Source organism: Dipodomys merriami, unplaced genomic scaffold (genome assembly GCF_024711535.1).
Source record: "Dipodomys merriami isolate MVZ:Mamm:240054 unplaced genomic scaffold, mDipMer1.0.p SCAF_9, whole genome shotgun sequence".
Lineage (NCBI taxonomy): Eukaryota > Metazoa > Chordata > Mammalia > Rodentia > Heteromyidae > Dipodomys > Dipodomys merriami.
Window position 1 is genome coordinate 43391882 of NW_027206512.1, and position 12906 is coordinate 43404787.

Below are 12906 nucleotides of genomic sequence, written 5' to 3' on the forward strand. Positions count from 1 at the left end.
ATATATCAAAGTAGTCTTCAATGCTGGTGGCTCACGGCTGTAATCTTACCTACTTGAGAGGCTGTGATCTGAGGATCTGGGCTCAAAACTAACCTGTACAGAAAGTCTGAGAGATTTTTTTTTTCCCTCCAATTAAATACCAAAGACCTTGAAGTTAGCAGGGCACTGATAGCTCATGGCTGTAATCCTAGCTACTCAAAAGGCTGAGATCTGAGGATTGTGGTTGGAAATCAGCCCAGGCAGGAAAGCCTGTGAGATTATTTATCTCCAATTAGCCACCAGAAAAGAAGCTGTGGCTCCCCGTGGTAGAGTGTTGGTCTTGAATACACAAAAAAGCTCAGGGACAGTGCTGAGGCCCTGAGTTCAAGACCCAAGACAGACCAAAAAAAAAAAAAAAAAAAAAGGTGGGGCTGGGAAGGTGGCTCAGTGGTAGAGTGCTTGCCTTGCATTTCATGAGGCCCTGGGTTCAATTCCTAAGCACCACATAAGCAGAAAAAGGCTGAAGTGGCGCTGTGGCTCAAGTGGTAGAGTGCTAGCCTTGAGCTGAAGAGCTGACGGATAGCACCCAGACCCAGAGATCAGGCCTTAAGACCAGCAAAAAAAAAAAAAGTGCACGAACACACACACACACACACACACACACACACACACACACACACACACACACACACACACACACACACACACACACACACACACACACACACACACACACACACACACACGGTAAACTGTACAAAGTAGTGCAAAGCTATTAGCACAAAACTAAGAAGAGGGAAGAGGATTGTAAATCTGTGACCCTGGGATACATAACCAGACTCCTATCAAGGGAAGGAAAGTGCCCCACAAACTTTTTTATTGCTTTAATCCATGCAATGGTTTGGTTTTCAGTCACTTCAAATTTAACTATTTACCCTGGGCTCAGGAAAATTTATGTAATCTTGCTCACACCTTTTTTTTTTTTTTTTTTTTTTTTTTTTTTTTGTCACGGGGCTTGAACTCAGGACCTGGACGCTATTCTTGAGTTTTTCTGTTCAAGGCTAGTGCTCTACCACTTTTTTTTTTCGGGGGGGGGGGTGAGTCCCTGAGCTTCTTTTGCTCAAGACTAGCACTCTATCACTTGAACCACAGCCTTTTCTGTTTATGTGGCTTCATGCATGCTAAGCAAGCACTCTCTACCACTAAGCCATATTCCCAGCCCATTGTTCTACCACCTTGAGCCAAAGCTCCTATTTTGGTTTTCTGGTGGCTAATTAAGAGTCTCATGGACTTTCCTACCCTGGTGGGCTCTGAACTTGCAGCCTCAGATCTCAGCCTCCTGAGTAGCTAGGGTTACAGGCCTGAACCACTAGCCTCTGGCCCAACTGAATCAATCATTCACTTTTGACCACAATACTAAAGTCACAGTTTGAGTTAATTCATTTCTACTTTCTTTTGGTCTCTAATAGAGCTTCAACTCAGAGCCTGGGCACTGTCCATGAGCTTTTTCATTCAAGGACAGCACTCAACCACTTTTTCCTTTCCAGGCTGGCATCTAACCATGATTCTCAGATCTCAGCTTCCTAAGTATCTAGGATTACAGGCATAAGCCACCAGCACCTGGCTCATACCCTTTTGAGTCGGCATTATTTCTCTAATTTGGAATGTTCTTTCTCTACAGCTTGATCATTAATATTATCAACATCTAAAATCGGACATCCAAGCAAGAGTAACTAATCAGTTTTGTTTAAATAGTAGTATATATATATATATTTTTTTTTTTTGGGTCCGGTTGTGGGGCCTGAACTCTGGGCCTGGGTGCTGTCCCTCAGCTCTTCAGCTCAAGGCTAGCACTCTACCACTTGAGCCACAGCGCCACTTCCGGCTTTTTTCTTCTTTTTTTTTGCTTATGTGGTGCTGAGGAATGGAACCCAGGCCTCATGCATTTCAAGGCAAGTGCTCTACCACTGAGCCACCTTCCCAGCCCAGTAGTATATTTCTTTTCCAGGTATTTTTGTCTTTCCCTGACCCATTTATATATCACCAATCCATATACACACACCTATATATATCACCAATACATAACCATGATGCCTTAGGGTGTCAGTTGTGGTGCTTGAACCCAGGGCCTAAACACTGTTGCTAAGCTTTTATTGCTCAAGGCTAGTGCTCTACCACTGTGAGCCATGGTTTCACTTCCAGTTTTTTGGGGGGTTAACAAGATAGAAGAATTTCCTCCAGGGCTAGCTTTAAACCACGATCCTCAAATGTCAGCCTCCTGAATGTGAGGCATTGAGGCACTTGCACCAAGCTTCAAAAAATATTTTTTTGTTGTTGTTGGTCATGGGGCTGGAACTCTGGGCCTGGGCACTATCCCTCAGCTCTTCAGCTTAAGGCTAGTGCTATACCACTTTGAGCCACTGCACCACTTCGGTTTTCTGGTGGTTAACTGGAGATAACAGTTTCATGGACTTTCCTGCTCCTGCTAGGGCTGGCTTTGACTCTCAGATTTCAGCCTCCTAATTAGCTAGGATTATAGGCGTATGCTACCAGCGCCCCACTCAAATATTTCTTAAGGAGTCCATGATGCAAAGACAAACCATTCTGTCTACTCTTGAAAAGTTCAGTTTTCTAGAAGACATTTTCTAGCCTTGTTTTTTTGGCCAGTCCTCAGGAGTGAACTCAAGAGCCTGGGCCCTGTCCCTGAGCTTCTTTTGCTCAAGGCTAGCACTCTACCACTTGAGCCACAGCACCGCTTGCAGCTTTTTCTGTTTATGTAGTACTGAGGAATAGAATCCAGGGCTTCATGCATGCTATGCAAGCACTCTACCACTAAGCTACATTCCCAGGCCCGGAAAAAAAACATTTTCAAATGCATAAAACACACTTAAAATTACAGTCCAAGCTAGGCACTATTGGTTCACACCTGTAATCCTAGCTATTCAAGAGGCTGAGATCTGAGGATCATGGTTCAAAGCCAGCCCAAACAGGAAATACTGTGAGACTATTATCTCCAATTAACCACCAAAAAACTACAAGTGGAGCTGTGGCTCAAGTACTGAGCACTAGCCATGAGCAAAACCAGCTCAGAGATAGCACCTATGCCTTGAGTTCAAGCTTCAGATTAGCACTCAAAAAAACAAAAAGAAAGAGAGGGAGAAAGAAAAAAAGAAAAAGAAAAAAAGGGGGGAATATAAATTTTAACATAGTTCCCTCTATTTCCCAATTTGCTATATAATTATAGCAAAAGTAGATAAGCAAACTTGCTATCTACTTAATAAGAAGGGAAAGCAATTAAAGACTTCCTATAATTTACTGTATAGCTTATCAGCTTTTTTTTTATTTTACTTTTGGTTGGTCGTAGGGCTTGAACTCTGGGCTTGAGTGCTGTCTTTGCACTCCTTAGCTCAAGGCGAGCACTCTACTACCACAGCGCCACTTCCTGTATAGATTATCAACTTTCTACGTGCATATAATGTATAACTAATTCCAACTCATCCTCCAAGTGTAAGGATTATTTTCAACCAACTAAGGTTAAGTTACCATATCCTTACAGCTCCCTTATTTAAACTTGAAAAGCATTCAATAAATATCTAGTAAAAAATGAAAAAAAAACAAAAAACAATTGTAAAAGTGGGACTAGGGGGTGGTTGAAATGGTAGAGGGTCTGCCTAGCAGGCATGATGCCCTGAGTTCACATCACAGTAGCAAAAGTGAAGGGGAGGAGTCCACAGGAACACATATCATTTATACTACATAGATGCCCCTTGAGAGATCCTGAGAGAAAAACTGTATTAAGAGTAAAAAGGATTATCCTCTAACAATCTTGCTTTCCAGTTTTTTACTTGGACATTCCATCATTAAAATTCAGGACTTTAACCACATTACTAACCTACATATAGAACAAATATCCGACTTTCCGTGGAGGTACCACCATTGCCAACATATTCAATTCTTCCTAGCCTCAAAAGCCAGGCACCAGTGGCTCAAGTCTGTAATCCTAGCTACTTAGGAGGCTGGGATCTGAGGGTCATGGTTCAAAACCAGCCTGGGCAGGAAAGGCCGTGAGACTCTCATCTCCAATTAACCACCAGAAAACCAAAAGTGGTAGAGCACTAGCCTTGAGCTGAGGAGCTTAGGGACAGTGCCCAGGCCCAGAGTTCAAGCCCTACAACTGACAACCCCATCCCACCCCCCCCACCCCCACCAAAAAAATAAAGCCAAGGCAGAGAGCAACTGCCATGTGGCAAAGATGGCTGACAAAGGAGAATGAAAAAGGATCCCTTTAGTTCCAGAAAATCTCCCGAAAAAGAGTCCTCAAAGCCACTCAAGCAAAGCAAGCACTTTTGGCAAAGGAGAGGAAAGGAAAAGCCACTCAAGTTTAAGAGACTGGAACCTTTTCTACGTGGTGTGTGTGTCAGACCTCCTCTGGTAGTGAAACCTCGTGCTTTACAAGTTCCTGATAAACATACTTTGGCCTTTGTGATACTCATCAAAAGAATTGTTCAGGGTGAGTTTACTGCTGCAGATGACCACAAGACTTCACTGTTGAAACTGTTTACAAGTGTCTTTGTCAAAGTCACTCCCCATAAATAAAAATAGTGGAACCTTATGTGACTTGGGTATTTCTGAATCTGAAGTCTGTAGAACTCATCCTGAAAGGCAGACAAGCAAAGGTTCAAAATAAGATCATTCCTCTATAAGAAGGATGGCCAATAGACACATGAAGAAATGCTCAACCTCTCTAGCCATAAAAGAAATGCAAATCAAAACAACATTGAGATACCACCGCACCCCAGTAATAATGGCTATAATCAAGAACTCTAATAACAACAGATGCTGGAGGGGATGTGGACAGAAGGGAACCCTACTGCATTGTTGGTGGGAGTGTAAACTTGTTCAACCACTTTGGAAAGTAGTATGGAGGTTCCTCAAAAGACTCCACATAGAGCTCCCTCCCCTATGACCCAGAAATCCCACTTCTGGGCATTTATCCAAATGATCACCAACAAGACCATACTAAAGCTACCAGCACAACTATGTTTATTGCAGCATTATTTACCATAGCTAAGATATAGAACCAAGCCAGATGCCCCTCAGTAGATAAATTGATCAAGAAAATGGAATTCTATGCCTCCATCAGAAAGAATGACATGGCCCCATTTGTTAGGAAATGCAAAGACTTGGAAAAAATTATATTAAGTGAAGTAAGCCAGGCCCAAAGAAACATAGGTCCTATGGTTTCCCTTATTTGCAATAACTAGTATATATCTGAGACAAGCAGAAAAGGTCAGATAAGTTGATGTTAGGTGAAATGAACCCCAAGATAAGTATTCAAATGTTTTTTTCTTTCATGTGATTGTTTCTAACATATTTATACGATGATTTCTTTGTTGCTTTGTATGTCCCTCCCCCATGGTATAACCCCTATTCTCACTGTATTTGATGTATTTTGTATTTGATGTTGTGGAGGGGAAGGGCAAAAACAAATTATTTAAATAGGGATACAGGAGGACCCATTGCAACAATGAGATGTACAAGTCGTTATGTTGAAATACGAACTTTATAACTTTGGAGGGGATGGGAAAGGATGGGGGTATGGGAAGGGGAAACAAAGGAGGAGGCAACAATGCTTGATAAGAAATGTACTCATTATCTTGCCCATGTAATTTTAACTCCTCTGTACGGTATTTTCACAATTTAAAAAAAAAAAAAAAAGATCATTCCTCTAACAGACAATATTTTGATCAAGGAGGACCTGGGGAAATTTGATGTCATTTGCCTGGAAGACCCCATTCATGAAATTGCCTTCCCAGGAAGTATTTCCAACATATCTCCTGGTTCTTTTGCCTTTTCCCTCTGTTGCCCATCCTGTTTCCAAAAAATAGAGTGGGCTTCCTCAAGGAAATGAGCTCACTTGGCTATCAGGGCAGACTGGCTATTGTGGCGAAGGCATCAATCAGCTCATCTTCCAGCTGAACTAGACTCAAGACTAGACTAGAGCCTGCTTGCAGAATGTTGAAGGAGAAAGAACAGTTATGATCTAGGAAGGCATCTCATTATGCCTAGACTTGAGGAATAGTTCCATCATTTTCCTCATTGGCTGCTATCTCAAATCAACATTTACCTAAATGAAGGAAGAAGTTGTTTTGACTCTGTCATGTCTTCTGTCTTGGGGTTTAGTGTTATGAATGAATAATCTAAGTAATATGTACAAGATTTGCACCACACCCAAGCTTGTGGTATACTAGGAGTTCTAAGGGCCTTCTTTTAAAATGACTTAAAAGGGCTGGGAAGGTGGCTCAGTGGTAAAGTGTTTGTCTTGCATGCATGAGGCCCTGGGTTTAATTCCTCAGAACTACATACACAGAAAAAGCCGGGAATGGCGCTGTGGCTTAAGTGGTAGAGCACACTAGCCTTGAGCTGAAGAGCTGAGGGACACCGCCCAGGCCCAGAGTTCAGGCCCACAACTGACAAAAAAAAATAATAAATAAAATAAAATAAAATGCCTTTAAAACAAGTGCTCAAGCTGGGTGCCAGTGGCTCATGCCTATAACCCAAGCTACTTAGGAGGCTGAGATCTGAGGATCACAGTTCAAAGCCAGCCCAGGCCATGAGATTCTTATCTCCAATTTGCCAACAGAAAACCAGAAGTGGTGCTGTGGCTCAAGTGGTAGAATGTTTGCCTTGAGCTGAAGATCTCAGGGACAGCGCCTAGGCCCAGAATTCAAGCCCCAAGATGGTCCAAAAAAACAAACAAAAAGCAAGTGCTCAGTTTTCTCTGCTGTGAGTACATGTTCTAGCCTCATTGCCAGCTTAATAATGTCTCAGGCTTGCCTATCTCCAGTAGTATTTGAATCCTAGACTGCAGTCTTTTTCTTTAGCTTAGAATGAGAAGGAGAGAGCCTTTACCAAAAATTTACATACTCAGAATATACCTGGAAAAACAAAAAAGCTTTTTGTATAAAGCTGGTTGCCAGTGGCTCATGCCTGTAATACTAGCTACTCAGGAGGCTGAGATCTGAGGATCGCAGTTGAAAGCCAGCCTTGGCAGGAAAGTCCATGATATTCTTATCTCCAATTAACCACCAGAAAACCAAAAGTGGCACTGTGGCTCAAGTGGTGGAGCACTAGCCTTGAGCTGAAGAGCACAGGGACAGCACCCAGGCCCAGAGTTCAGGCCCCACAACCGGACCCCCCCCCCCAAAAAAAAGTAGTTCAGACAGTGCCCTCACTCTGAATTTCAAGCCCCAGGACCAGGAAAATAAAAATAAAAATAAAGAATATCTGACACAGCCACCAACTAAGACTATGGATGTAACTCACTGATAGTGCTACATTTGGTTTAGGCAGTTAATTTAGCAGCACAGCATGGCATACTGTAATTTGTGTACTCTGGAATCTGAAAGAGGAAGGCTGCAAGTTCCAGAGTAACCTGTATTATACAGGGCTACCTTACTTTGGAAGATCCTGTTTCACAATAAAAGAATGGTGAAGATACTGGTGTTTCGTGCCTATCTATAATCCTATCTATTCAGGAGGCTGAGATCTGAGGATCCATATTCAATGCTAGCTTGGGCAAAAAAATTCCTGAGACTCATCTCTAATTAAACAACAAAAAGTTGGCTCAAGTAATAAAGGACCAAGCCTTGAGTAAAGAAGGTAAGGGAGAGAACTTTGGGGCATTTATCCAAAAGATTTACAAGTCAGCCGGGCACTGGTGGCTCACGCCTGTAATCCTAGCTACTCAGGAGGCTGAGATTTGAGGATTACAGTTCAAAGCCAGCCCGGGCAGGAAAGTCTGTGAGATTTTTATCTCCAACAAACCACCAGAAAACCAGAAGTGGCACTGTGGCTCAAGTGGTAGAGTGCTACCCTTGAGCTGAAGAGCACCCAGGCCCAGAGTTCAAGCCCCATGACCGACCCGTCTCACCAAAAAAGATTTACTAACTTAGGACACAGTAAAGACATATATCCTTGCCCAATGCTGCAGCATTCACCATAGTCAAATTATAGAAATAGTTCAGATGCCCTACAATGGATGACTGAATAAAGAAAATAGGTGGGTGGGGTGGCTCATACCTGTAAGCCCAGTTTCTGAAAAGGCAGAGATGAGGATGGTGATTGCCAGCTGAGCAGGAAATGTCTGTGAGCCTTTTTTTTTTTGCTAGTCCTAGGGCAGATGTGGGGCTATAATTCAAGTGGTACAAAGCTAGCCTTAAATGAAAAAGCTAAGGGACCCCTAGGCCTCAAGTTCAAACCCTCATACTAGTACCAAGAAAATGTAATGTTTGGGTTGGGAATGTGCCTTAGTGGTAAAGTGCTTGCTTAGCATGCCTTGAGCAAAAGAAGCTCAGGGACAGTGCCCAGGCCCTGAGTTCAAGCCCCAGGACTGGCAAAAAAGCATATAATGTACATACACATACTTACATATGTGTATATATATATACTATACATATATATACTATATACTATATACTATATAATTATTTAGTGTATAGTATATAATAGCTATATAATAAATATTAATACGTAGTGTATTATTTATACATACACAATAGGACTACAAAGTCAAATTACTACTACTAGTTTCAGTATAGTGGTTACTTCTAAGGAAGAAGAAAACAGGAAAATAGTGGCTAAGTGAGCCCTATGTACATACTTACACATGGTTTACTTCACTAGGGAAATGCGCTATTATGAAAATGCTAAAATCTTCTCAGTGCTTCTTTAAAAATAATGAACACCAGACTCATGTAATTGTAATCCCTCTGTATATCACCTCTATACTAACAATAAACAAATTAATTTTTAAAAATGAGTGGCACTGTGGCTCAAAGTGGGTAGAGCATTAGCCTTGAGCAAAAAAGCTCAGGAACAGCACTTAGGCCCTGAGTTCAAGCCTTGTAACTGGCCCCCTCTTTCCCCCACAAAAAAAGCTCAGGCTGGGAATGTGACTTAGTGGTATAGTGCTTGCCTAGCATGGATGAGGCCCTGGGTTTGATTCCTTAGTACCATATAAACAGAAAAAGCTGGAAGTGGTGCTGTGGCTCAAAGGATACAGACAGGCTCAACAACAGAGCCCAGGCCCTGAGTTCAAGCCCCAGGACCGGCAAAAAATAAATAAATAAAACAAATTAGAAGATGGGCAATGACTACTTATACTTATACAACTACTCAGGAGGCTGAGATCTGATCTAAGAATGGTGCTTTAAAGTCAGCCCAGGTAGATAAGTAGTGCAATTATCTCCAATGAACTATTAAAAAAAAAAAAAAGCCAGAAATGGAGCAGTGGCTCAAAGCAATAGAGCACTAGCCTTGAGCCTAAGCTCAGGCCCTGAGTTCAAGTCCCAGGACTAGCAACAGCAACAACAACAAAAAAAAAAAGAATAGAAGCTAGGCACAAAAAAACACAAGTTCAATAAACCTTTACAGGTACTTCTTAATAAGTTTAAACTAACATCAAATTAGGTTGTGCTCAAATCCTTTAATCAATAATACAAACTAGACTCAATTTTCTTTTTGGTACCAGTCTTAATTAGGGCCTGGTGTTGGCCCTGAACTTTGTGCTCAAGGTTAATGCTCTACTACTTGAACCACAGCTCCAAATTTGGCTTTTGGGAAATTGGAGATAAAAGTCTCATGGACGTTCCTGCCCTAGGTGGCTTCAAACCAAGATCCTCAGATCTCAGCTTCCTTCGTATCTAATTTTATCGGCCTGAGCCACTGGTACCTGGCTTTCAATTTTTTTTTTAACTTGGAATTTTTTATTAATGAAGTGTTCTATTGTGAAAATACTGTACAAAGGGGTTACAGTTACATGAGCAAGGTAATGAGTACATTTCTTTTTTTTTTGGGGGGGGGGGGCCGGTCATGGGGCCTGAACTCTGGGCCTGGGCGTTGTCCCTCAGCTCTTCAGCTCAAGGCTAGTGCTCTATCAATTATTTTTAAATAATTAAAAGTATCCCTGGGGCTGGGAATGTGGTAGAGTGCTTGCGTAACATGCATGAAACACTGGGTTCAATTCCTCAGTACCACATATGCAGAAAAAGCCAGAAACGGTGCTGTGGCTCAAGTGGTAGAGTACTAGCTTTGAGCAAAATCAGTTCAAGGGCAGTGCTCAGGCTCTGAGTTCACGCCCCAAGACCGGCAAAAAAAAAAAAAAATTAGGAAAGCCAGACACTGGTGACTCACACCTATAATCCTGGCTACTTTAGGTGGCTGAGATCTGAGAATCCCAGTTCAAAGCAAGCCTATATAAATAAATCAGAGATTCTTACCTCCAATTAACCAGTAAGTGAAGGTGTGGCTCAAGTGGTAGAGGGCCAGCCTTGGAAAATTCTAAGGCCCATACCAGCAAAGAAAAAAAGAAAGGAAGGAAGGAAGGAAGGAAGGAAGGAAGGAAGGAAGGAAGGAAGGAAGGAAGGAAGGAAGGAAGGAAGGAAGGAAGGAGGAAGGAAGGAAGGAAGGAAGGAAGGAAGGAAGGAAGGAAGGAAGGAAGGAAGACGTGGAGCTAGAGCTGTGTTTCAAGCAATTAAGTGCCTGCCTAGCAAAATTAAGATGCTTAGTTCAAACCCCAGTATCTCCAAAGAAAAGAAAAATTTAAAGAAACACATGAACTACACTACACATCCTTCAATAAACTGAAAATAGCAATCTATTTACACAACTGAGTCTACTAGAAATATCAATGAAAAAATATTGGTTATAATAGAGCTATTATTATTTCTAAGTTTTCATAACTTAACTTTCCTGGAAGTTGTTTACTCCAAATTTATAAAGGTACTGTTCCCAAAACATAACTACTGTTTGTATTTCCTGTTTGCTTCTTATGAAACACTGTGACACTTAAAGAACAATACTATGTATTTCTGCAGAAAAGAGGAATTTCTGGTAATCTCAATTTAATAATAACATGTAGTGAAAAGTTACCTAACATAAACCAAGTCCACATAGATTATGAGAGCAGTAAGTTATCACTTTTAAAGAATATAAAACATTACAACTAAGTTTCAGGCTTGTACAATCTTATAGAAGAGGTTGGTTAGGGTTTGGCTGAAGACAATAGCTGCCATCTTTCATTAGGGAAATATATCAACTATCCTAGCATGTTTTTACTTATTAAACAAAAAGTCAAAATCACCTGCTACTATCAATTTTATATAAGTATTTGTGCTCTATTTCTGCATTGTACCACAAAAACACAAAGTCATCCTTCCATTCAGATTTGGCAAATGAACACATACAGAGGTCAGAGTCCATACACATGCTCTGTAAAACAGATTATTTATATATTAGTATGTTCACTAGATCTAATGTTTGTCATTGTTTAATTTTAAATAATTCAGTGTCTACTTGGAAAGACAGATAATCATTGTAAACTCAGTGGCATAACATAGATTAAATGCTACTAGATTTATGTCATCACTCATTCTTTGAAATACTTAAAAGTTTCACAAATCATTATAGACCTCAAAATGCCAACTATAAAACATAGTATGATTTATTCAATAATGGCATGAAATTTTTCCAGATTTTTCGTTAATTCAGAGCATATAATCTGGCACTGACGATTTGGGTATGAAAAACTGTAGTAATACTTTTATCATGGGGTCAAATTACTAGACCATCTTGATTATTTTATAAGCCTACTCAATAACGAGAGATAGCTATGTATCTTGGTGAAATCCCTTGTTTTTCCAGGCATATTTCTGAAAGAACCAAGTTAACTATGAAGGACATCATAATGAAGTTTCATAGCACCCACCACACAGTCACACAGAGGTACTGTCTTAGAAGAGACTCTCTGACCTGTAAGTGGTAAACAATACTTTGAAATACGCTGCTCCTACATTCCCTTATATCCTCCTAGTTTAAAAAGAAGTATTTAATACACCAAAGAACTTGTATTTGGGGGGAGCCAGGCATTTAAAAAAAAAAAAAGCTTTATGTTAAATAAGGAGGCCCAGGAATTGGGGGGAAAAAGTGGGAGGCTCAAATTTGGAATCAATTTCCTACCTCCAGTGGAAATCCCCTCGTCTTCCCCTCCGAAGACTACCATTACGTCTTCCCCCCGGCTCCCATCACCCCGCTAAGAGGGAGTAACTCAATGCCCTTCCTTCTCCTTTCATCCGTACCTAAGGAAGGCCTCCCGCTCCCTCCCCGAGGCAAGGACAGCCGAGGCCTGACGGGCAATAACCCCGAATACCCTCAAAAGTGAGGGCCCGCAGGCGGCGCGGCTGCGGGGATCCAGTTACCACCTTTCCCCTTCCCCCATCCCACTTCCCGGGTTTTCTCCGGCCCGGCCTGCGCTCCCTCCCCGCCCCCCGCCCCAGCCTCTCTCCCAGCCCTGGCCTCCGCCTCGGGGTTCGCTCCGCACCTCACCTCCCGCTCTCCAGCGCTTCCCCGGCCCGCCCGCCCGCGCGACCGCGGATCCCAGGCCCGGGAGGGGAGGGATGGCGGCGGGAGGGGGAGGAGGGGAGACGAGCGCTTCCCCGCAGACGGGGCCCGGCGGCCGGGGCCCGGGCTGGGGCTGGGGCCGCGGCGGCCCGGAGGCCCGGGGCCGACGCCGAGGAGGCCCTCCCGCCCGGGGACGTGGTGGGGGTGTCCCGGAGCTCATTTCTGACCTCCTCGCTCTTCAGCACCTCCTTGAACTCCCGCTTGATTCGCTGCACCGCGATGTTGGCCATGTCTCCGCCCGCAGCTGATTCGTACCCGCCTCCTCCGCCACCGCTACGACCACCACCACCGCCGTCGCCGCCACCGCCTCCTCCACCGCCTCCTCCTCCCTCGGTGATTCAGACCCGAGCACCCGAACGCTGCCACTGCCACCCTTTCCGCCGCGCTCTCCTCAGTGTAGAATCACCTCCGCGCCCGGCCACCAAAATGGCGCCGGGGCCGCGCATGCGCACGACGCTGGCCCGATGG

General features: G+C 43.0%; 1 protein-coding gene and 1 pseudogene across 2 annotated transcripts in view; one reads left to right on the forward strand and one right to left on the reverse strand.

Annotated features, from left to right (window-relative positions):
* The window catches only part of Ube2k (ubiquitin conjugating enzyme E2 K), a 52358-nt gene extending 39452 nt beyond the window's left edge, over nucleotides 1-12906 (reverse strand). The window contains exon 1 of one of the 2 annotated variants that reach the window (XM_070012875.1): nucleotides 12606-12906. In XM_070012875.1, coding sequence (XP_069868976.1) covers nucleotides 12606-12668 — 63 coding nt within the window. In that variant the 5' untranslated portion in view covers nucleotides 12669-12906. The remainder of the gene's footprint in view (nucleotides 1-12605) is intronic. The other variant, XM_070012876.1, reaches the window with a different exon arrangement.
* LOC138820925 (large ribosomal subunit protein uL30-like 1 pseudogene) lies at nucleotides 4232-5958 on the forward strand (annotated as a pseudogene).